At 38.5% G+C, this 26,026-nt stretch overlaps 1 protein-coding gene across 2 annotated transcripts in view; it reads right to left on the bottom strand.

The window, feature by feature from the left end:
* Nucleotides 1-4,950: 4,950 nt before the first annotated feature.
* cdh8 (cadherin 8) overlaps nucleotides 4,951-26,026 on the bottom strand; it is a 102,929-nt gene continuing 81,853 nt past the window's right edge. Inside the window, exons 7-12 of one of the 2 annotated variants that reach the window (XM_072381001.1) lie at nucleotides 24,136-24,383; nucleotides 15,953-16,089; nucleotides 12,932-13,053; nucleotides 12,086-12,203; nucleotides 7,275-7,526; nucleotides 4,951-7,098 (exon numbers count right to left, since the gene is read on the bottom strand). In XM_072381001.1, the coding sequence (XP_072237102.1) occupies nucleotides 6,611-7,098; nucleotides 7,275-7,526; nucleotides 12,086-12,203; nucleotides 12,932-13,053; nucleotides 15,953-16,089; nucleotides 24,136-24,383 (1,365 nt within the window). In that variant the 3' untranslated portion in view covers nucleotides 4,951-6,610. Of the gene's footprint in view, nucleotides 7,105-7,274; nucleotides 7,527-12,085; nucleotides 12,204-12,931; nucleotides 13,054-15,952; nucleotides 16,090-24,135; nucleotides 24,384-26,026 lie in introns of both variants that reach the window. The other variant, XM_072381000.1, reaches the window with a different exon arrangement.

The following is a 26,026-nucleotide window of genomic DNA, read 5'->3' as shown; positions in this document are numbered from 1 at the left end:
ATGTGTTAAGACTGGTTTTATTCATCTCTCCACTAAAGGAATTTTAGTGATGCAATTGGTGACTGAAGATCTTGCATGGAATCGTTATTCACTGGACTTCCTCAGGGGTCAGCCCTATGCCCCCTCTTTTTCTTCTTATACATATAATCCATGCAAATTATTTTAATTCCAATTCATACACAGATGAGACAGCTTTATATGTCTCCCTAAATCAACCACCAACTATTCAGATAAGGTTCAGATCTGGTTATTAAATAATTGAATTTACGGAAACTTGACACAACTAAGTTGAAAATCATTATTACAGACCTAGAATATGACTGTCCATCCTTTTTCTGTCACAATTATATCACTCTCAGACATGCTATTCATCTGTGTCCTCTGTCATATGAAGAAAGAGTATTAATGAATGTTTGAGCATAAAAAAGCATCACAATTTTTTTTATTTCGTTGTACCTGTGACAATGACAATAAAGACATATTCTATTCTATTCTATTATATTGCTATATTACTTAGTATATTTCTATATGTATCTTGTAAACACAGTGAAAAATAGATAAATACTCCAAAGAATATAGGTTTCATTTAAAGAAGTTTTTTTCGCCCATCTCTGGAGAGGTCTTGTGATGCAGCTTGAATTCAATTTGCTGGGGCTTTGAAATTTTCAGTACTGAAATGCTGAAAGTTCAAAAAGTATTAAAGAAACAGAATACCTGTTTTCATTTAGCTTACTGTAGCAACTCAGCTACTTTTTAAAAACTGATTTTTTAAAGGATTTTTTAATACTCATCAGCTCTTTACTGTGTTCCTCATAATGAAGCTCCCTTCGATCACTGCATTGCTGTTGGTGTAAAAATGACTCCCTTCTCTGCTACTGGAATTTCAGAGGCAAATTCGTGCAACGCTCCTTCACCCCTCTCACCTCAAGTTTCATCAGACTACAAGGATTTCCATTGAGCTCATCAGTAGTCCTGCACAACATCACATTGATCCAGATCCTTGTAATCATTCTTAACAACCACTCCACCACCATGGGGGGATTTTCCTTCACAAGTCAAGGCATAATCAACTCCTTGAAATTACAACGTCACAATATGGTCTGATCACCAGTGAGTTCTCCCATGTCTCTGTACCTTTCGCTTTTGTGCATAACATTTCATATAATTTCATCACCCTCTAACACAGTTTATTTTAGTTTCTCTCTTTGAATCATATTTTTTCCATCTTATGTTACAAAGTGTGTTCCTAATCATACTATCAACAAGCTGTAACTAATCATTATGCTGCTTTGAAATTAGAACTACCGTTGATTTATATTGATAATGATGTTTCGATATGGACTAAAAATTAAAATTAACTAACATTTACACATATAAAAGAATAGTAAATCATGCACACACTCATATGTGTATGTATACATGGAAACTGTAACTAATAATTTATTAGCTAATTAATATGATACATAAAACATAATACCTGAAGCTTTTATTTGTACAATAGTTCTGTTTTACAACTATGGGTTCTTTTGTTGATTGCAAACTTACATGGCGCACATTGCTAAATTAGCATTTAATAGAATTACCACAAACTAATTGGCGGAAAGTGAACCTGAGGGCCAGATATAATTTCAGCTCAGGAGGACTGGTGAATTTCTGGAGCTTTGAGCAAAATATAATTAATATGCCATGTGCTATGCACCTGATGGGTACTTGAAAGGGCCAAAGTATGTGTAGGAAACACAGAGCGAGAGAAGCAGGGGTCAGAAGACATCCGCAGCCTCCTTCATCTTTGTATCATAAACAATCCAACGATATTATATAAAAAGAGAAAGATGAATGAGTGTTAAGAGAGTAACATGTGTTCAGAATGGAAGACATATTTTCTTAAGTTTCTTAAATTCACCAAAGTTTGTTCTTAATTGAGGGCATCTCTGCCAAGCAATGGTAATTACAGTTTCTACACCATATGAGCTGGAGCCACAGGGCTGCCATAAAGTATCTGGCACATATCAGCGGGGAACAACAAGCACAAGGTTGTCACCCGCGGGACACTTCCATTACGTTACAAAAATGAGTAGGTAATTTGATTTACTGTCTAGTTAGGAAACCTCTGTCAGACCTGCAGCCATATGCAACAGTGTGTGTGTGTGTGGGGGGGGGGGTTCCAGGGTTCCAGAATTTGAGAAACAATTTGTGCTGTCATTTAGCTGGAGATATTAGGTGGTTAAAATGTGGTCCATGGCTGATTTTTGACTAATGGATCAGGTGCATAAAGATAATAGTCTCAGGGTTTTCCAACACTTCCAGTCCCAGAGGCCAAAAGCAACTTAGACACCAACACCACTTTAGTAAGTCTAAAGAAATTAGGCAGATGTATGCTGCAAAGTGAATGAGGGGATCATACTTATAAAACCTGATGTTGCTGATTCTAATATTCTAATAATCTATGTCACAGTTTTCATTACCACCAGCTTTAGCCTATGAACTGTATATGTGTGAGCGTACTATTGTAAAAGCTCTATATATAAGCATATGTGGATTAAAGGGATTTTGTGCGCCTCAGTTCAGGGAGGCACTGTCAGTAATTGATACGATCAAAAGCCTTTGTTACTTATGAGAAACCTTTGTATCAAATAAAGCCCTATAAAAGTATAATCTTTCAACAAGTTTAACAAAGAGGATATAATGTTCAAAAGGAGGTACATGAAAAGGAAAGGGAAAATAATAAAGGCAAGAAAATTGGAAATAGCATTATATCTAATCTTCTGTACTCAAAAGAAATAAATAAGACAGAGGCAGATGGGTATTACTGTAACATAATACCTCAGTTTACATTCAGACTAATTAACATTGTGCAAGACTTTCTCATGTAAATCTTCATCTCCTTGGGTATATGTTCCTCTAAGCTGGGAACAACAAATCATTATTAATACACAATAACCTCAACGTAATCTCCAAGACTCGGGAAATAACAGATGGCTTCACTGGTCAGATTGATGTTATGAGTCTGTCGTGTGTAGTTAAAAAATGTGGAGGCTGTACACTATCATGGACAGTTACAACTTGGTGCCAACAAGACATTCTTCCTTTGCAGTGCTTATTGATTTCATCTTTGGTCACCGTTGTGACCACATTTAAAAAGCCTACAACATCTTAAATAGATCAGGTCTCATACGGAGACATGGTGGGTTTGTTTGTCCACATGTCCAAAACATGATTTTGTCTACATGAAGATGCAGAAATTGGGAGATGTGAGGTTTTCGTTTTACAAATATTTTGTAGAGGAAACTGTTCAAGCCACATGAAGCCAACCTGGAACCATGCTTTTTTTAAAGCTAACCAAACCCTAACAAACAGTGACTGATAGGAGAGCTGAAAGGTGAAAAATCCTTGGTCAATATTGGATCAAATGGTGTTGAAACTTGATTCTGTGGAATTAAAATCCACTATATAACACCAACCCCCACCCTCTCCTACATCCTTGTAAGTATTTTTGAACATATTATAGCTGTACAAAATAATCTTTCATATAAAGTGTCTGTATATGAAGTTCTCAAGGCCTGGGAAGTAGACATGTTACAATTCTAAAAGGCAGATGATAGTTAATCATTTTTAATAATTTTCCTACTTTCATTGTAAAACTGCCACATATTGTGCTGTTGTCCAATGTAGCTATTATACGTAATATAAAAGTGAGATTGTTCTGATCAGGGTGACATAGCCTCATGACTTTCCATTGGTACAGTTACATGCACCATCCTTGTCCGTATATACATGCAGTGGAGCAGAATCGAGTTATTGTCTGGAGTATGTCCTATGCCACGCCACTGTGGACTGTGTGAGAAAACATTAAGGCATTAAGGCTAACTTTCTCTGTGACAGATCATACATATAAATACAGCCGAATTCACTTCACAGACTCTGCCTGTAACTAAGTTAATTTTGTCAGATGACACTGGTTATAAAATCAGGATTTTAATTAGAGCAGAATGACAGTCTGTAAGTTGAGTTGACGTATAGTGTGATTTTCAATCACAGGGAAATTTCTTAGCCATCTGTGAATGAGAGAGAGTGAGATAATGTATTATAATCTATAGACTTTAACCAAAGAGGTTCAACTTTAGAGCATGTGTGGAGCACAGATGCCAGCTTGCATCTAGTTGAGCATATACATGCATAAGTGCCCTGGCCGCATTATCTGGGTGTATAAGTTCAGAGCTTTGATACGTAAGAATTTGGTTGGACTAACACATTTACAAGTGTTCTAAAAGTCTGGTTTTGTTCAGACTATCGATATGATTTGTTATTTTTCTAGTGGTATGGAACCGTGCTCAATTATGCAAAATTTTTAGCTACTTTCTGCTCAAAATTGACTTGAACATCATGATGATGTTTAACAGGTAAATCATATCTCTAAGGCAGCATCTTTTCTTGAACAGGCAAACAGCAACTTTACGAATGCAACGCTGTCCTAAAACCTGGCCCCTTTTTAAGCAACAGAGACTCTGCAGGAAAATGAGAATAAATAGCATTTTTCCTTTTTTGTTCTTCATAGCATGTATTCATATTATGTTGCTGCTTTTGGGGTGCAGATTCAGTCAAAAGTTATAATTAGAGAAATTAATCAAGTGAGTTTGAAGTCCAAGACTGCCAAACTGACCTACTGATACTGAGGAACAGGGAGAACCTTTTTTGGTGTATTCATAGTCTATATATTCTTATATAGTAGTAAAGGTATTGAAGTTCAGGAGAGCAGTTTGTATTGTACGATCATAAATTTTTGGAACTTGCAAAATGCATATTGATAATACATTCATAGCATCGATTAAGCTTGTCACATTGTCTGTGACACAAGTTTCTGAGGTGAATTCATTCATCAGCCGTAATCTTTTTCATCGTCGATATCCTCTCACCGGAATTTAGAAATAAAGAATCACGACTATGCAGCAATATTTATAAAAATATATTTCACAAAGTAGGAAACAATACAGGGTATCTTAGATTACAGTACAGGGAGTAAATAATTGAACATACACATTTATAAGCATTAAAGCACAGTAGAAAATATGATCTGCTTGTAGGACTATTCCATATATATTGATTAGTCTACTGAGAACTGCCATAATACTGTATCAGTACAAACTGAGTATGCACACAGCTGTAGTGCCATTGAAATTGTCATTATGTGCAAGAGCTAACGTGCAGAGACAAAACCTACCACCTCATTGAAAGCTAATGACGTTAGCAGTAACTCTATGTACAGTACAATTCTTTTTTTTTTATTGGTATCATACAGTGTAAGCACAATGTGCACATGGTCTCAATTTCTGTTCTCATTTTTCTTGGGCTAATGCAATCTGTGTTTCCTAAATGGGGTTTGATGTTTAGAGGGAATCACATACTTCGGTTTAAATTGGACCATTGTGCTCAGAAGCTTACTGGCTGCACCCCAGAATATAGTACGAGCTGTATTTTACACAGAATTAGCATGTCTAAGAAAAGTCCCTGTCCCACAGTCCCAATTATTTAGTCAATCTGTATTATTTGAGTAACTTGGCGCTCTTGTTTGCCTGCTTGCATCTAGTCTATATCACAAACTGCATTGAATTCATGATATGGTTTGGCTATTAAGAAATAATGTTCAAGTGGTTGAAAAAAGCTGAATGTGAAATAATCTAAGCACACTCACTTCAAAGTCAGCACAGAAAAAAATACTTAAGAACAGATATACAAAAACTGATAGAACAGTAATGAAGAATCAACACATCTCTTGTCAAAAAACAGTAGATTACAATTGTATTTAATGTTGCTTCTGTAAAAAGAAGGCCTCAGAGTTTCTACATTTCTCTTTTTTGTCTTTACATCAGTCTTTTATAGGCTAATAACACTCGTGACCCACACTTGTAGCATGTAAATACAAAGAGTTGTATAAAGCAAGCCTCTCTGGGCTTTAGATAGTTTATAAATGTGGCCACCAGAGAACATATCAAATTATGACAAATTTACTTTAAAGCCAATACTGCTTTGTCCTTTTGCATTTTTTTTCTTTTTTCCCCAGACCATATACATTCATCTTTGTAATGTAGACCACATATTGCTTTTTCATTTTCATTTAGTGTCCCTTCATTCATCAGCCTATTGGTTTAGGGAGATGTATGAAGAGTCATTCTGCAGCTTCTATAGTTCCATCTTGGTGTCCTTGGAGTATGGTGTCCATTTAAGCTTCAGAGAACCCAACAATTTCCATTCATTGGGTAACTACCAGAGATGCCAGTATTTTTCTGCTACTGGCAGTCACAGTAAATGACTAACACCCAAAATACTGCTAGACACTCCACAACTGAATCTAAGTTACACTCCACAAGAATCATAGATCTCCTAATAAAGACATTGTTTTGCTCAACAGTTACAATGCGCTTGACGTAGTGGATGACAACTGCTATATCTCACTCTAAAAAGAATACAAAAAGGTGGCCTCCCCTCATTATTAACAGTTCTTTTTTTCTTTTAGACACTTGTTTCTAAAAGCCAGCCAACCCCCTAGCGTTTAATACACAAGTATGTGGACGGAAAAAAAATCTCAAAAGTCTTTTTCCTAACAAATCAAAGGTCAGGTCTCACGGTCGCTCTCACCCACAGAGTAGAGCTCCCCAAGTCTTCTGAAGCGTGGGCCCCACTCTCTGAGATAGTCATAGTTCTGATCTGAGTCTGATGACGCTGTCTCCAGTGAGCTGAGGGAGCCGGCAATGGATCCTCGGCCCTCGTATCCATAGATCTGGATGGAGTCATAAGGCGGTGCTGTTGGATCATTGTCTGCCTCATGGAGCCGTACGTTTATGAATTCATCCACGTCCACGCCATTTGGCCCTGAGTGCTGGCCCGCCCGTGGCATAAACTGCAAGTCAGGCTTGATGTCCTTACGTGGTAGGTAACCATTGATGCCGTCCGGGTTCTGCAGCGTGGCAATGTCAAATGCTTCTGTGTCCTCTTCACCGCCTCCTTCATCATCGTATCGTATAATATTCTCTCGAACATCTTCGTCATCCTTGATAATAAGAGGCTCATTCTTATGTCTCCTCAGTGTCACAAATAGTACTACTATTACTATCAGAAAGAAAGATAGGGAAAAAAGGGGGATAAAAAGATAAAAGAAGAAGATCTTGGTCAAGCTTTTAACAAGTGGATTTTCTGTTCAGTACATGAAGATCATTCATAAAGGTCAGGTTCAAGACAGTAAAATGTAAAAACAAAAAAAAAAAAACTCATTAACTCACCCAACAGGAGTATAATGCAGGCCAGGATGGCAATGAGAGCCCCCATACTTAGCCCAATAGGTAAAACGTAGGCTTCCACATTGCAAGATTGAACAATTCCATCTTTGCTGCACCCACAGACTCTGATGGTCAAGGTGTTGGTGCTGCTCATCGGTGGATTCCCGTTGTCTGTCACAATGATGGGCAGGAAGTACATCTCCTGTTTCTGTCGTCTGAAGGTATCGTGCTTGGCTAAAACACTGATTGAATTGTCTGTCAAACAGAGGTAAATCCAGCAATTAATTTTTGCTAGGGTTGTCCATTATTATTTATGGTGGCGACAGACTGAATTCCCATTAATAAACTGTGTGAAGATCAGTGCAGCATGAGGGTAAACTAATTTCATATCAATCATCACTTGGCTTTTTAGCATTCTCATATTCCATTGCTGTAAATGGCTTCCTTTTGTCCTTCTTTGCTCTCTCAGCAGTGATATTTAATTCTGAAGGAAGACCAGCCCAAGTTTGCTATTTCTCTTTAGAAATCTGAGGAAATGAAGGGACCATGGCAGGCGACACTGGCTAAGAAGATGTGGCACACGTCGACCCAGAAAGGTGCCAGCTGCTCTTTGATGACACTTCTGTGAAGTTGTCTGCTCATTAGCTGGCACTCCTTACCCTGCTCACTTTATCAAACACTTGCATTCCCATAAGAATCTACTCCTGGTGATCTTATTGAAAATGTACAAGATGTCTGATAGTCTAACCTTTGCCTCATTGCTTGAGGGTACACTGAAGACGGAGGGAAAATAAGAACTATACAGGATAAAGAAAAGCGCCATGGTGAGACGTCTGTACTGACAGAGCAAACTTAATCAAAAGATGGAATGCTTTGTGATAGAATCACTTGCTTTGCACAATCTGTAATTGATGTGAACATATGCTCAGATGTATTATTTTTTTTACAAATGCTGCAACTAAGTGGTATGCTCTGCTTTGTGAGCACCAATATGTCCTACATCTTTTGGATCATTTGGCAGCGCATACTGAGCATCCAAGAATCAACTACACTATAGTAAACTATCAGGACACGTCCTTGTATACGGGTCATTCTCATTTCCTTGGCTAATATTGGTGATAGAAATACAACTGAGCATTTCCTGATTGTCAGCCCATCCGCAGAAGGAGTCGTATCCTCAAAGAGTGGGATAGCTGTGTAGATAACTTTCAAACAGACAGCGTTCACTGTTATAAGAATGCTGGTTTTAATGTCCTTTGTGTTTTAGGCCACATGAAGTGTTTGAACTACTGACTTTTGGGTACTGATGTACACTGAAATATTCACTGTCACCCTGTCAAAAGCAGAGGCTTCGTTAAATAAAGATTTTGGCTATAATTAACTCAGTATGTCGGAGGCTACAAATGACAGTAATGACAGTAAAACTTCTGAGGTGTCTGAGGATTATCTGGACAGCTAAACACTGCAACATTCATAGATAACAAGTCAATACAACTTAAATGCTTTACAACTTCAGATGGGAAGATTTGAGAAAGAGGTCATGTTAGTCAGTCCAAATTTGTCTGGAGAAAAATCTTCATTTATAAGTGCTTTCCAGCCAATGGACAACTTTCTCACTACTGACCCTATTTTGTGTTTGATATGAACAACAGCTGCTTAAAAGATATAAAAGGATTGAGGGCAATGTTGCACTGAAATGTTGAAATTCACAGTTGAACAGCTCTTCATCTTTTTTTTTCTTTCTTTCAGGATTTTAGAGTGCATCTAAAGTCAGGGATTCATGACGCAGTGAGTAGGTATTTAAAATGATCAAAAGTCCCTGTCCCTAACATCACAGTGTTATAAATAGGCCTCCGATGAACCATTAGTCTTGGATGAGCCAAACATTCCATCTAACTGTGAACCAATGTAGCTTCATTTTCTCTGAATGTCAGAATTTGCAGAACTTGGAATTCTTACTTGATTTGCCAAGGAACATTGACAAGAAGAAGAAGTGGATTAATTTAGTGAAAGACGTGAAGTTGAAACGTGGTATTACAGATGTTGGATAAGCTACAGACCAGCTCTGACAATCAGATTGAAGGCTTCATAGATTGAAAGGCTAAGTTAACCATCTTAAACCATAGTTGTTGGCATAATACACCAAGCTGCTAGTTGGCACTCAGGCCCATCTTGGGCGTTGGTGAATATCTCTCTCTCTCCATTGTTGAGTTCCATTTTTCAACTGATCCAACATGTAGCATTGGTGTCTTGTCTGTCAGTTAGAGAGCTCAAGCTGGCTATTCAGTGTACTTAATTAGTACATGATACGGGAGTCAGAAGCGACAACAGGAAGCAAATCGCTAAGCAAATGGGGGGGTTGGAGCCTATTAATGGGCGAGAGGCAGGGTACATCCTGGGCAGATCACCAGTTCATTTTTTATATGGGACAGTCATTTTATCAAAACAAGCAATACTTTATAACAACATGGATGTGTGGAGTGAAGAAACAACAGATAGGTCTGTATGATATTACTGAAAAACACAGCACATGTTGAAGTTGATTACTTAAGTTACTTCATTTGTAAGTCGCTTTGGATAAAAGCGTCTGCTAAATACATAAACATAAACATAAACTTAATATAATTTTTTTATCTACCATATCCACTACTTTCCCTTTATCATATACTCTCTGTACTATCTCCTCTTTCTGCTCTGGGGAGCTACATCTTCTACTGTAGACATGGCACATTCTGGCCAGCAGCTGGAGGCCATCTGCTGTAGGGTGCCTCTGTGTGGACATACTGACAGGAGTTACAGTGGATTCATTTTCCCAGAGAAGAGAGCACTGCGTTGATCATCACTCTGTGTATTGACATGATCAAAGCCAGAACGAGTGTCATATAAACCTGACATGAAAGATTACTGTAAAAATTACAACTAAACGAGCACGTAGTTGATAAAAAAGTAGATGAGTTTGGAAAATCATCCAACACTGTAAGACAGGACTGCAGCTAAAATGCTATTAACTATCTCATTAGGCTACCAACCATGGCTAAAAGTCACTTTAGTGTAGCTGTGTTCTGCAGTTGGCCAGTCAAGCATACCCCATCATTACCCCTCTGCCCAGTGAAGCTTTAAGAAGTTGCAGATAATGCTCAGAAAAATATCAGTCTCAAAATGTTTTTGACAATACTTAACTAGAAATTGTAATAGTAAAGTTTCAAACATTACCTGCGATTAGCATACAAACAGAGAAGTACTAGTTATTGCATTGTCTCTGAATGTTACTTTTGAGGCAATATCTCCTATTGGCCAAGCTAATGGCAAATTACTAATGTGGAGAGCTTTATAGTTTTAACGCTAATTATTTTTAAGTAAATCAGAGAATCTGAATCGTTCATTTTTCATTTTTGGGCAACATGATGAGTATTTTGTCTTTGGTACTTAAAATGGAATGCTGTAGTACATTACAACCCATGTGTTCTGAAAAGAGTGCTCAATATATTGCATAAAATAGATGAGAACCTCAGTCATTTTCCCCATGGCAGGAAAACCTTAACCTCTTCACTGCGCAATCCCTACAATTAGCCTCATCATCACAAACAAAGGTTGCCCAAAGAGGCTCACAGAGACCCTGGTGCTCTTCACTGAAGTGTCTCCCACAGCTGCCAATTCAGATAGAAACAGTGGCTGAAGTGCTGGGGGATATGGTGGGATGGGTGCCTTCTCTGTTTGGAATTAACAATATAATAGAAAAGTGTGGTATGTGATATATTGTACACTGCACCACAACACATATTTACTGTGGTTTCAGGCAAGTGAGGAAAAATGAAGGCTCTTTGTTGTTTGGTCTAATGCATGGCTGTTCTTCAGTTCTGGAGCTTTTCTAGTGGGGGTTGTGTAGGTTCTAGTTCTTTATCTTAGGATACTTTTATGTTTTCTGTTAAAAAGAGTGCCAGGCCCTGTTCAGACTGATTTACAGTTAAGGCCAGTTTTTTTTTTTTTGCAGTGAGTTTATACTGAGTCAAACATCCTTCATTTTTGGTTTACTCTTTTCTGACAGAATTTTTCTTTTTGCACATCTGACAGGAAAAAGTATTTTTTCTTTCTCTGGCCTTTTAAATATCAGATGCTCTTGATGCGTCAAAAGAAGACTGATATATTACCCAAGCTATTTTTATGTTTCCTGTGATTGCACTGACTTCTTATGTTCCTGCCTGCTAATGTATCTATTTCAAAAGTAAAAGGTTTTTATTTTCAGCTGAGGACAGGAAGTCCACTTTATGACCTGATTTTTATGTATTTTCCTCCTGCAGTAAATTAGCCTGCAGCCTCAACATCGAAACAGAAGGCTAGTACCATATGAAGGTTTTTTTGCCCCAAGCTGAAAACGTTACACAACGTCATTTTGAACACAGTTTGGTCAGTCAGTAGTGGAAGGGAGGCAGAAGAAGACGAATGGAATACAGACAATGAAAAATGGCAGATAAATGAGTAATATTACTAATAATGTATAATATTTAACATTTTGCAAAAAGACTTTAGACCATCTGTCATGATGAAACAACTCCTAGGAAGTCACCCTGCAATTTGGATCCAACTCTTTTAGCTTCCCTCAAAATGCACAGGAGAGGAATAAAAGAAACTGGTGTCCAGACAGTTTTATATCTACTAACTGTGAGCTACCCTGATCCACCAGATTTCATCTCCGGTTTGGCTAACATGCCGCAGGTTAGAGACGAGACTGGAAAGCCATTGTAAAAATGTAGAGAACGTGCAGTCATTCAGCCACAAAAAACCTTTGTTTGTTACCAATTAATTTTGTTTCTCACCTTGGTTGTTTTTGATGGTGAAATTGGGGTTGTTGAGCATCTCAGGGACTAGACGATAGTCAAAGTAGTGTCCTTGAATTGGGTCATCTTTATCAACAGCACTGACAGTCTGGATTACCTGTGATGAAAACAGAGACAATAGGATAAACAGAGGAGGACTCAAAGCCATTAGAAGAGGCAACTTAGTTATTACTGTGTTTTTGCCACTGCAGATTGCCTAAGTGAAAAAATGGCCGGATCACACCTGATGAAATATATGCCCTATTCATTCCTGGGGTTTGAGATTATTATCAATGAGGTCCTGTCTATTCTGGCACATTTTTAGGCTCCCAGCTCTATCTTTTAATATGTCATCATAGGTCTTATCAAACTATATGTCTTTATGATTGATTAGAAATTAGAATTCAGGCCCTGCAGGACAGTTTCCCTTTTTTCAGTTTCCTTTTTTTCGCCCTTTCAATAAAGCTTCCTATTGTATGTACGCGGGTCCCCTGAATGAGGTCGATTGATGAGAAGGAGAATGCTAAGTACTTGTCCAGGATTTTTGGCTGGGGAAAGCATTGTGCCATCTGGAGGAAGACATGAAAGACTGTCTTGAATTATGATCCACTCTGATCAATCCTGACTGCTCTCATTTCCCCTTTGCTCTGTGCACATTGTGCGAGGAGAGAACTGTTTCAGAGAAAAAGGACCGCACTCCCACCTCTGTGGTTTCTCAGTGAAATAAATAGCCTATAATTCATTGTGGCCAATCATTACAGGGGAGGAGAGAGAGACAAAGAGAAGGACAGAGAGTAAGAAAGTGACAGATCACTGCTTTGATGAATGAGTCATTTCTTTCCTTACCTGTCCAGGCTTTCCATTTTCACACAGAAATGCCTCGTATTCGGTGGCAAATTCAGGGGCATTGTCGTTAATGTCCATCACTCTGATGGCCACAACTGCCCTCGATATCTGACTGTGGTTTCCTAAGATAGATAGATAGATAGATAGATAGATAGATAGAAAGATAGATAGATAGATAGATAGATAGATAGATAGATAGATAGATAGATAGATAGATAGATAGATAGATAGATAGATAGATAGATAGATAGATAGATAGATAGATAGATAGATAGATAGATAGATAGATAGATAGATAGATAGATAGATAGATAGATAGATAGATAGATAGATAGATAGATAGATAGATAGATAGATAGATAGATAGATAGATAGATAGATAGATATATAGATAGATAGATCCAAAAGAAGGAGAATCCAGGAGAAAAGAAAAGTAGTGTTCAGTGAGTTGGACAAACAAGATTATACATGAAAGTGCAGGTAAATTCAGTGACCTAGTTTTAATTTCCTTTATTTCCCATTTTCATACCCTCCTCTAATTTCCTTAGCTGATAAGAAGATGAGTGATAAGCCACATCAATCTTTTTTCAGCAGGTATCAACAATGCAAAACGGGAATCTAGGCAACAGGGAAAAAAACCAAAAACATTTCAAAGTGCTTTCAAAAATCTCCTGTACACTCTAATGTTTAATACATGAGAGTTAAAACATTCATAATAATGACTCACTGGTAACTGAAGTAAAAAAAGACAATAAAAAGCAATATAATTAGGTGATTTTGAGTGGAAAAATGCATCACTGATAACTGACAGTCCCTTTCGAGAGTCACTGTGAACTGGTGTATTTATTAATCAGTGGAGCAATTGCCAATTTTTCAGGCAATTAATTTTTAATTTGGTCCCAAGAGAGCTATGTCACTGTGGTCAATTGCACTTGTAGTTTTTTGGTTCTGTTATATGATTTATTTGTTTTTATTTCAAATGAGAACATTGCCTTAACACGATGGACATACAGTAAACCTTTCTGAACACAATCTGTCAAATCCAAAGCAACTTTAAAAACACTGTCATGTTCATCTAAGTCACAGAAAAGTTTGTGTAGAAGATATAACGTAGTAAAAGAGAGGTAAAGCCGTTAATGACCTAGTAGTTTCAGATAAATAGCACTAGTGTAAACCTCTCTAACTGAATAAGGTACCGGCCACACTGTAATCATGTGTGCTATAAAATAAAGCAGGCTGGATTTCATTGCTTATGAACCAGGATTAAACTGGGATCTAGAAATGTTATTATCAGATTTTAAATGCTATATTTTCCACAGAGAAGTCAATTAAATATACATTTAGTAGCAGGTAATATGGAATTCTGTCTACGTCAATCCTGTCTAACTCCAGAATGTGTAATCAATAGGTTGGTCAAGTGTAACGTTATACAATTTAAACTTTAGAATTTAGAACTTTAGTCTGTCATTGAATAAAATAAATTAATGTAAATATATAAAAAAAGACAATTTTAGGGTTACATAAAGATTAATAATGGTTAGCGTCAGGATTAAAAACCATACGATTAGGCCTAAATATTAAGATTTACAGGTTTTGTAATAGAAAACACTCGGCAAAGTAAAATGTTACTATCTTACAATTTCTGCACCTATACTGTGATACATTTTTGCTATGTGCACAAATGTTACATCCTTTCAGTTAAAGTAAGGAACCCCCTTAAAAATTCAAGGTCTTCAGCTCTTCCAGGAGATGAGTTGAAAAAGAGGTAAACAGTGAAGTGAGTGGAAATTGACAGTCAGATAGACAGTGATAGATGGATTAGAACAGAGGGAGGATGAGACACAGCCCCTCCTCACAGAAGTGATTTTCCCCCTGCAGCAGACAGGGAATAGAATCTGATTAGTCAGATGTCAACTGGTGCGAGGCGGCAGAACGAGCCTCCGTTTGGGTGGCAAATGGCATCGGGATAGAACTAGGAACACATCTATTCCTTTTCACGCCAGAGAGGGCACCGCCTTCTACTTTCCATCTGTGAAGAACAGCAAAACTGCTGTATTTATTTTGGCAAATTCCTATTAGGTGCTCTAAGAGATGCCACGATCTCAAACGACAGTTACTTTGCCAAGAAGCATGAAAACATGCCTTCAATGTATGGGTGCACAATGTGACAAGGAAAGCAGCTTATCAAAAAAAAACATGCTCAGTGTCTCTGACGGGCTGCTTCGATGGCTAGATTTGTCTTTACTGCACAGCCAAAACATTCCGACAGTGTTTGCGCTTGGATTTATTCCTACAATTAATAAATGTTTCTTTTGATTAAAGAAAGAACGGGACAGACACAGAAAGAAACAGAGGGAGAGATGCAGCAGAAGCACACAGAAAAGTTATAAGCTGTGTAAATTTCTATTCCAATAGCTTAAAGGGGTACATTAAGCTTTATCACATCATACAGCCCCCCTGAAACAATCTGTATGCAAATAAAGCCTTACATATGGTTGGAGCTGTATGTAGCCCTGCCGGCAAGATTTTCTACATAGTCAGGGAGTTTTGTGGTGCGCAGATGTTCTTTAATCTGTAATGGATGCTGGCGTTGGAGCAATCCACTCTGGAGCTTGTCTTTAAAACTGTTTATTTGATATGTCTTAATGTTATTGCACTTCCACAAATTGAGTACTGAGCTGTTTAATTCAATCAAAACTCAGCAAATTAGCGTGTTTAATGCCTCTGCAGATTCCGATGCAAATTGTTTGTGTTATACTCTCAGAACGTTTAAGAAATGCTCCTTTAAAAAGTGTTAAATTGTTGAACAGAGGACCACGTGTAGCAGGTCGGTGACTCCTTTGACTGAGACAGCTCATGAAGTCAATCAGAGGAGGACAGAACGGTGCGTGCCTTCCTACAGATACCCGTTTTTAAACCATGCGTGCCAGTGCATGTCTAATAGTATGCTGACTTAAAGGACATTACAATTCATGAGGCACTACGTGCACAGCACGAAAGAATGGAGTCAGGGTTACTTACTGACTTCTGTAGCGGTTACAGTGATGTTATGCCACATGTCTGTCTCCCGGTCCAGCGGTTTGGCCAGCGTGATTTTCCCATCGTCCACATTGATGTTAAACTGCCTCTCCAGATCTGTGTGGCGATCGATGAAGTACCTGCAAAGATAAACAAACACTAGAAATTTGAGCCAAATCGCTTTAGCAGCTGCTCCACTGAAGCATCTTTTGAAATCCTCTGGGTGCTGAGCCTTATTCATCAGGAGAAACCTGTAGATCAATGCACATTAAAAACAGTACAAAATCAATAATTATCATCTGAGGAATAATTATAGCCTTCATATGAGCAGTATTACAGCCTAATAATGTCTCAGAAGCCTCCATACAATCAGGGTGAACCCCCCCCCCTGCAAAAAAATGCCATTAGTACATGTTACTGTATGTCAGGGTAAGAGATGTGGGGTTGTTAACCCTGTTTGGCATCTCAACACTCAATGGTTCCCGAAGGCTTTGCATTAATGAGTTCAGACAGCACTGTGTCACATACAGCACAACATGGTGGTGGTTTGGTGGGGGGTGGGGGGTAATGAATGTAATGGAGATGAACTGCCTATGTCTTAAGAGTGTCCTTGTCTGGTTTGTTGGGTCAATTCCATTTTTTTTCTCCTAAATTTCATTAAAAACCTTTGACTAACAATCCATATCTAGCTCTAGCTCTTTGCAACCCGGCCTGCAACACACTAACGTTCTGGGATGTGCAGAAACTTTAAAATACAGTAGCAACACTTACAACAATCCTGAACAGACTGAGGCAGAAGGTATGAAATTGGAATGCACATAAAAGAGAAATTTCCAATGCCATTTGAAGCTGTGAAATTGCTCTTTCATGTTGTAGCGTGCACAGCTCCATTTCTTGGGACATGCCCACACAAAATGCCAAAAAAAAAAAGAGGCTGTCATTATGGGTCATCTTTGGTTTCACACGTTTCATTTGACATCGTGTGGGACTGTCATAAACAACCTACTCACCCGAAATGCAAGGCCGCTGTGATTCACGTGAGCTAATTACACCATGTACTGCACATCTATCTCCGTACCTCCGGGACAAACTCCTTGCTCATCTCTCGCTGTCTCGCTCTCTTGTCCTCCCTCACAATCTCTTCCCACTCGCTCAGTGAAGAAGTGTTTTTTTTTCCCTTTCTTTTCCATCCAGCTGGGTCTCAAGCTCTTCCTAATCCAATCCCCCTATCCAATTCTTTGCAATCCCCCTTCTGCACACAGGCGTTCCCCCTCTGTCACCAGGTGCCCCGCTCACCCTGGGTCTCATACCATCTCATGCTGGAACTGCTCGTCCCTATCAGTGCAGACCTGGTGGCAGGAACCCTGCATTATTTGTATGAAGGAAACAAAGTTAGCTGAGGATGGTGGGGATGCAAAGAGAGGGAATGAGAAACAGAGAAAGAGTGCCAGACAAAGACGCAACAACTGTTTACGTGAAGGAGGGTGCTGCTTATACAAGGATGCTGGGAAATGAAATAAATAAACCACTGGCCCAGATTCCAATTGTTGGGGAGATGTACCAAGCCGTGACATTTTCATTTTTGAGATGAAATGGTGTAAAATCCTCTAGACGACGGGCTGGGAGAGGTCCACCAGGACCCCCCCCCTCCAACCCCCATCCCTCCTCCTATTTCTCTCTTGCCCTGCAGACGCAGAGCACTTTCAAGACAGGCAGACAGCAGCAAACCACCTGGGAGCAGCCTCTCTCCTGCAGACTGAGTGGATCCCAGTCAAACTCTTGACAGCCTCACGTGGAAGCAAGGAGACAGACCCTGAAATGTTCTGCCACCTGTCACTCAAACTGACAACGTGCTGTGAAAAGAATTAAAAGCAAATAAAAAAATGATATCCAGTGTTATACATGCACATTTTCCTGAGTGTGCGCGTGTCTGCGTGAGTTTGTATCAAGTCGTTTCAGCTTTGCTTCTTCTTTCGGGAGCCTTTAAAAGACATTGGACTGACCTCAGTGCCAGACATGAGCATTAACGCAGAGGCTGCTTGTGCCTCAAAAGACGCCTCACACAATGACAACATTCAGCCTTGATGTGAAATGAAGATAATACACCTATCAAACTGCAGCAGTATGACAGGAGCTGTTCTGAGTATATCAGAAAGAGAACGTATAAGCTGTAATCAGTGAGACTGTTATTCTTTTTACCATTCACTTACAGATCTTTGTACTGCCTTTCTCACAGTTTGCCTGTCAATCAAACAGTATGACCAGTACATCTTCTCTGTTTGAGTTTCTAAGGGTGGTAATCTTAAGTCTCTTTAGCTATGCTCGCCATCATTGCTCATGTTAACTGCAGTCTTTAATTTTTTTCCATCACAGAGTTCATTTTACAGAAAAAACATACTCACTGTTAATGAAGAAAAAACAAAGGTTGTCTATGACTGAAATAGTATCAAATAGTGTTGTGGCAATCCACAATATCTTCCCCTTTCAAATGTTATGCTCATGTCAATCATGATGCTGTAGTGCCACATGTGATTATGTCAGCGAAAGACAAGCATTAGTATCTTTAGGATGGAATCAAGCTCAACTTTTACACGTAAAAAATTAAATGCAACAAACACAGAAGCCCTTTTCAGAGTTCGATAGGTGATAGAGAGGTACACTGACCGCACAGCAGCTGGCATGAATGTTAAAAAGATGTCCTGCCAATTCTACATATAGATACAGCTGACATTGCTTTTATCTTACATGGACAACTGCAGAATAGCAGCATGGAAAATGACTTGTATGGCAACTTGTCATATAAATTGGCCTGATTTCTGTCACTAAATAAGACTTGTTCTACTGGTAGCAGAAGCAGAGGGTAGCTTTATTGGGAAATCAACTGCATGAAGAATTAATAAACATTTGAGAGAGAGTGAACAAACAGTTCTACAGAGCTGAGAAAATTACCACTATAGCCAAGACTAGTGAGGGGCACATGGCTGGTTTTCTATGACATGGTGAAAAAGTTCAATATCCAAAGTTTTAGCTGCCTAGGCTTGGATTACAGTTTTACTTCAAGGTTTCAACATCAGTTTGAGGAAACTTTGAAGGTCAGTAAATGTTCTTGCTTCAGATAATAAGCTATATAGGTGGATAGAACAGGCCGTTAGAAATAGTTTTCCATGTGATTCAGCAGAGGGTGATCTTCTGTAAGCCTGACCTAATACAAGTGCTGTTAACCTCTCAGTATTATAAACTAACGTTATGTTTGGTATGATGTTCAAAAAATTAGGGGAACTAATGAGCAAGGCCATCCCAAGATGACAATCATGAATCAAAAAAAGCAGTGTTAGGCAGTATCTTGGATTTCATAATGTAAATGGCATTGTAATGAACAAAGGCAAGGACACTCACTGACTTTGCACAAAGTCGAGCCACAACATATAAATATCAGGTCAATGTTGGGTGTTTAGCATCATTTAAATGCCTGCTATTTAGCCCGGTCAGCTACAGCAGGCCCTTTGTAAAAATGCCTTAAGAAACTTGATATCAACATTCCAATATAAAGATATGAGGCACTTTGGTATTGTGGATGACATTTTAAATTTAGATTTATTGTGAATTTATTTCAAATTTGATCAAACTTGAAAGACAGGCCTGTAAAGCTGGAAAGCCATTAGTAGTGTTCTATAGTGATCAAACTACATGGTGACAACACTGCTCATGTTATCTCATATATAACTTAACATATACTCTGATAATGGTGTCATACAGTACATTACACAGATATAACACACAATGTTAAACATGTCACTGATTTGAATGTGCACAGCAAACTGTAAAGGTTAAGCAGCGATGGAAAGGTTTGTGCATTTGTGCCAGTGAGCCTCTTGTCTTTTTGAGAGTGAATGTGTACATGTTAGTGCTTGAATAAGTTGGAGGAAGAGGAGGTTAAAAAGGTTTTTTTTTTTTGCCCACAGAGAACAAAATGCCTCTGACATTACTGCTTGTTATTAGGTCAGTAATTCCACTGGGAGGATCACAGATGTAGAACTAATTTAGCCGTCCACTGAATGCTGACCGTTTGTGTTTGTTCACCACATTTTATTCAGGTTGGCTCCCAAGCCATTTGAAAGGTCCCAACTAATCTATACTATAAATAATAAAACATAAAAGACAAAACACAAGAAAAAGAAGAGAAGAGAAGGAAAATAAACCCTCGTGGAATAGAAGACCTTGGTCAAACTGACAATAAATTTCCATTAATTTCAAAACCACGACTGTTTGTATTACCATATGCAGCATGTCAGCTGTCAGCTATGCCATAGCCTAAAAACATAACAAAGCCTGCCGAAATAAACAAGCTACCATGGAATTTCCACAAAAACATAAGCAAAAATGAGAAAAAGTGACAAAATATGTATAAAACATAAAGCAGATTTAGGCTATTCTTGTCACAGTATCAATATTTTGGAAGAAAATACACTCACAGCTATTCTATGAAACCCAGCAGTTCGTTTCAGACAACCTCAGTGACTGCCAGATGTCACATTGCTTTTTATCTGTGATCAGTCAGGTAGAAAACGACAGTGCACAGGCTCCAGAGAGAAGCAACACTGAGGGAGCATTTCATGAGTGCACCTGAAATGTTATTGGTTGGATGCATTAAGTACAGCTAAGGGGTTGTTTGTCTCCTGAGTGCAGTGAGGACATGGCAGCCCACCAGAGCACTCGCCCCGAGTGGTTTTAGACTCAGACTGGTTTGGTCCGGTCGGACAGGGATGTGGGGAAGAGGGGAGGGTGTAGGTTGTGGGGATTTAGACGGAGAGTGATTCTAATCAGCAGGGTCGACTCGAGAGCTTGTTGAAATGGTGGCAGGAGCGCATCCACATCAATGCTGCTATTACTGCTGCCACTCCACAATTGCGATAGATCCATCTTCACAAAGTACAGCTTCCATCTGGGACAACTGTTCTCTTTTCAGTTTTTGAAACAGCAAAAAAGTTCATAAATAACTGGACAGATAGAGCGGTAGGAGGAAATTGTTAGCTGACGGTAATTTATGATTAATTCAAGTGTGAAGGCCAACATACTGAAAAAGTTGAAGCTCCCATTTTCAAGTATTGTTTCTACAAAAATACCTGTTTCTCAGCTTATTTATGTTTCATGAACAAATTTTGAAAAATATATAAAGCAGTTTTTTTTTGTTTCACAGTCGAAAAGTAACATTTTTTATTCTTGTGATGTTTCTGACCAAAACACTACTCAGTGATGAATAAGTGAAGTTCTTACATTTGGCTTGTTGTCTGGTGAGGCTTCAACCCAAAGTTGTTCATCATTTAGAAATACTTGCAATTTTTGTAAGAGGCATCAACAAGGCTACAACCCTCTTTCAGCCCTTATATTTTGTAGGATTAAAATCTCCCAGCCAGCAATCATTTTATCAGCACAGAGCTCAGAGTTAAAGGCTAATACGAACCGTGACATTAAGTACAATCAAAGAGTCTTTGAGGTTTAGGGTGATGCATCATTCTAAGCCCTCCATGACAATTCTTTGTTTAAACCCCCCCCCCCCCCCCCCCCCCCCCCCACACACACACACACACACACACACACACACACACACACACACCACCACAGAAAGCACTCAGCATCACTGATAGATCATGTTGAAGATATGCAAGGCGGGTGGAGGTAAAAATATGTGACAGAAAATGTTCAAATCCCAACAAATAAAGCAGTTTTTGCAACAAAACAGAAACTAGAGAGTGAATCTCTGGTGGTGTGTTCGATTAGGGAAGACTTACATTTCCTCTGATGATCAGCAATTGTACAGGAGAAAATAATTAATATGACTAAAGACTAAAGAATAAAACTGCAAATTTTCTCAAGAACATTCTAAAAAGGCTCAGTTCACTTTCTCTCTTTTTTTTTAGCCTGACAGTCACGCAAAGCCCTTAAGCAACACTTCTCTCTACAGAACAACCTCTATATAAATAAAATTGGTGATTAAAAGTTGAATGGGTACCATGAATAGAATAAGTTTGAAAGCAAAAGAAAGAGAAAAATAAACTGCAAAAAAGGCAAGTGACCGGTTGTAGAGACAGCAGCTGATGACTCAGTTCACTCTGCATCACGCTCAAAACATTTTACAAGTGCTCAGACAGAATATCTGAACAGTATTAGCAGCAAATGTCATTTCAGAGTCCATTAGCACATTTTAATATGATTACATTTAAAAACAAAGTGAACTTATGTATACTTTTGATGTAAGAAGATGATGACTAATGTGGAATTACATTTCTTGGAGGATTTTCATTCTGCAGCTTTTTGGGGTTTTTTTTCTCCTTTTTTTGTAAAAAATAATCAGACATATCACATAATGTTTTAACAGCTTGTAAATTGTGGTGAAAAAAAAAACAACAACTAAGGAATTGTCAATTGATCAATGATCAAATTGTTGTAATCTATGGCAAATTTCTCTCTTCATTAATTAGAGGAGAAAAACAGTACTATGTAACCCCTTCACTGGCTTGTATGACTTTAAGTCATGGACTTCACTAATGAAAAGCAATATTCTTCATCAATCAAGTTCTTACTTTTTAGTATAGCAGTGGACTTCATCATGACCAAATGTATGGTCTATTGAAAAAGTGTCTGTAACTGTGTAAATGTGACTGTGCATTCACCGTAGAGGTAATAACTGCCATCTCACCTGGCTCTGTACCTGATATGAACATCATATCGTCAATCAGTGTGGGAACTTGCTTGTTTTCTTCAGCGTCATCTTTATGTATTTCACTGGACCGGCACCAAACAAGCATTATCTCCTTGCCAAATGCAGAATCATGATTCATCTCTGAATATCGCTTTTATCCAATAATCCACAGTCCATGATTGCTTCTCTTGAGCCCACTGTCACTGGCTTCTCTGGGTGGAAAGTCCATTTCGTTCAGCCAGTTTCTTACAGTCATAAACCTTGACTCATGTTACACTCATTTTCTGTTTTCAGGCATATTGCTTTCAGTTTTCTGTCCTGTGGCTCTGATGTCTTCCTTGGAAGATCTGTATGTTTCCCCTTTACAACCTTCTCATTTTGTTTGTACTTGCTCCAAATCTTAGACACATCAGACTGGGAACAACCAACATCTTTTTTCCACACTTAAAGGAGTTTAATAATCCTCCCCACTGTTTCACGGGGTCTTATAAATATATCGATTTTTGCAAGTACCTTTTTTTTAAATGCATAGTCCATAATATTTTACTTTACTTATTTTCATCATTTGATTTCTACTAAATAAAATAGCTTAATCTAACATTCGTGAATCCATATTTTTTGCCAGCTGGACAAATTCAATGCTAAAAAATACTAATTTTGTCCCTCTGTCACCTTGTCACACATCTATATAAAAAAATAAAACAGACTAGCATCAACACACAAACAGGCAAAATATGTTATTACACATAAGAGAAAAAGCATCCTGTAACCTCGGGGCTCAATTCATCCTCCTGGCAATCTCATCATTATACATGAGGATGCAGCCAGAGAAGCAAAAAAAGTGAAAAAAAGTGGAATGGTAGAATGAACCGGTCCTTTTCTATAGCATCAACCATTCTCTGAAACCCAGCCTGCTCTCTGCTCACCAGGCAATTACACACACCTGTTGAGTGTTGTCCCGGGAATGCGGTCAGCAAGTCACTGGAGAATTAATGAAATGCCAAGGTGGAGGGAGAGAAATTGCCTGTATAACCTATCCTCAAGGTGCCCTTGTGGTATTTCCAAGAATAAGTCACACAAGAGGAGAGTACACTATTCTATAGCATGGCTGGTCACACAAGGAAAAGGAAAGTTGTGTTTTCTTGAACTCATAATCTACTTTTTTTTGTTCATCTGTGGAAATGAGAGCAATCACTGAGTTGCCTCCTCGCTGCACAAGACACTCCCGCAGTCTCCAAAGGTCAGGGACAAGAAGAGATTTAATTGCATGCCTCTGTGTCAACCCTTTTATTAAAAGAAGTCATTATAACCTGAAAAGACCCATTTGTTAACCCACAGTATCCTTTCCAGTTCTTCTTGAAGTTAAGCTGAAGAGCTTTTTTCTTATGCAAGTTTCGCTGCCATCTTGCTGAGGTGAGTCAGCAGCAGATGGTTAAGCAGTAAAGTCTGAAGTTCTGTCAAGACCTTACTGTTAATTGCTTCTTACCTGACAAGGCTTCCAGATGCGTCTGGATCTCTGGCGGTGACTGTCCCTATGACAGTATTGATGGGGGCGTTCTCGTTCACTTTCAATAAGTACACGGGTTTGGAGAAAACAGGAGGCTCGTCTGAATCCTCCACCACAATCTTCATTGTGGCTGTGTCCTTGAAGGGGCCGCTGCTGCTGGGCTCCGTGCGGATGTTGGTAGCTTCAACCTTCAGCGTGTACGCTCTCTTGGTCTCATAATCTAACGGCTGTAAAGAGGCAAATAAAGAAGTGGTCAAACGCTGCTTTAGCATCCTCATTTTATAATAGTTCAAAGGAGATTAATTACACAATTCAGTGATAGAAACATTAACATTAACAGAACATTAACTCAAGTATAGTACAGCTTTGATTTTATTGTTTTTTGCTTAGAGTTAGTTAGTTAATTGTGATCCAACCATATAAATTTGGAATCTATGCACTTTCAAAATTTCACATACAAAGCTCAAAAGTACCTGACAATATACAATGCAGTCTCATAGGTGTGAAACTGTTCTTGTTCTAACTCTCTTTTCTTGTTCAAATTAACTTAAAAATAACTTCATATAGCATGGCAATCTCACTGGTTTTTGTGAAACTTAAAACAGTGAATACCAGCTTTAAAAGCTGTAAGACTCCAGATGTAGAACTAGAGAGATTCAAACTGGGTGACAGTGTCAGTGTCCGGACACATGAAATCCCTGTTCAAGTGATAAAGAAACCATGCTCCTAATGAAGGCAGGTGCTTGTTCAGTTATATATGGGACTGCACAATTCTAATTCTCGTCAATCTCCTAACAGAAGTCATCGGAATGGACAGCATTCCTAAGATAAGAGCATTGTGACAAAGATCATACGTTTTCAGTCCCAGACACAGCGAGACACATGTCTGCTTTCTACCAGAACACGGTTCACTTCCAACAGTGAGTGGGTATTTCATGCTTCTGGCTGCTGAAGGTTTCACCCAGAGCAACCAGCAGACCCACATTTGTTCACTGCCTTCTTTCTGCTCTCACATTATGTGGAGATTTATGTTTTTCTTGGTCAGGTTTAGGCATTAAAAAAGTATTTGTTTTGGGAACATAATGGTTTGTCTCAAAGGGATCTTCAGTTTTTTTTTCCTGAAGAAGTGTTGGTACATTTTCTAAACCATAAAAGCTCTGTGTTGCAACACTGTGCCTCATCTTAAAACAGTCTGGGTTGCAACGCCATGTGGCAACATGGAAAATGTTCCATGGACAAAACATGTGAAGTAACTCTGAGTAAAAATCCACAATGTAGCATTCGTTAGAGTCACAATGAAGTTTTAGGTTTGAGTTGTTTTATATGGCAAAAAACGTGCTCTTGTCATGGCCCCTCTCCAAGTAGCTTAAAGCTTTCCGAGTCTCCAAACTGAGAGTGCTCTGACTGCCGTCTACTGCTGATAGGACACTGATCACTACGAAGTACTTCACACAACTCACTAACAAAAAAACACAAGAAAACACAAACCTTTAAAATAGACAAGAAAAATCTTGAATATTGGGTCATCTAAATGAGCGAGGCTCTCTATTTAGAAAGTGCAAAATGTTGTTTTTACACACCAAAAAAAAAAAAACTCACTGAAATGGATCACTGGGAATCAACACAAACATTTTTTTTTTCATTGTGTGACTATTTCAGTTTGTCTTGACATAAGGCTGAATGAAGTGCACTGTTTTGAATTAAAGGGGGACTTTAATATATATTCCTGTCACTTGACATAAAAAAAGTATTATTTATCCTGTAACATATACTGGCCCCATACATAATCTGATCATTTCATTGGGATTATCTTTGTTTTGTACAGTCAGAAATAAAGCTTTCATAAAGCTTTACAAGCAAGGGGGGTGTG

This window comes from Leuresthes tenuis, unplaced genomic scaffold, assembly GCF_036924035.1.
Source record: "Leuresthes tenuis unplaced genomic scaffold, fLeuTen1.0.hap1 SCAF_2, whole genome shotgun sequence".
Classification (NCBI taxonomy): Eukaryota; Metazoa; Chordata; class Actinopteri; order Atheriniformes; family Atherinopsidae; genus Leuresthes; species Leuresthes tenuis.
This window is presented reverse-complemented; position numbering and strand designations above follow the sequence as displayed.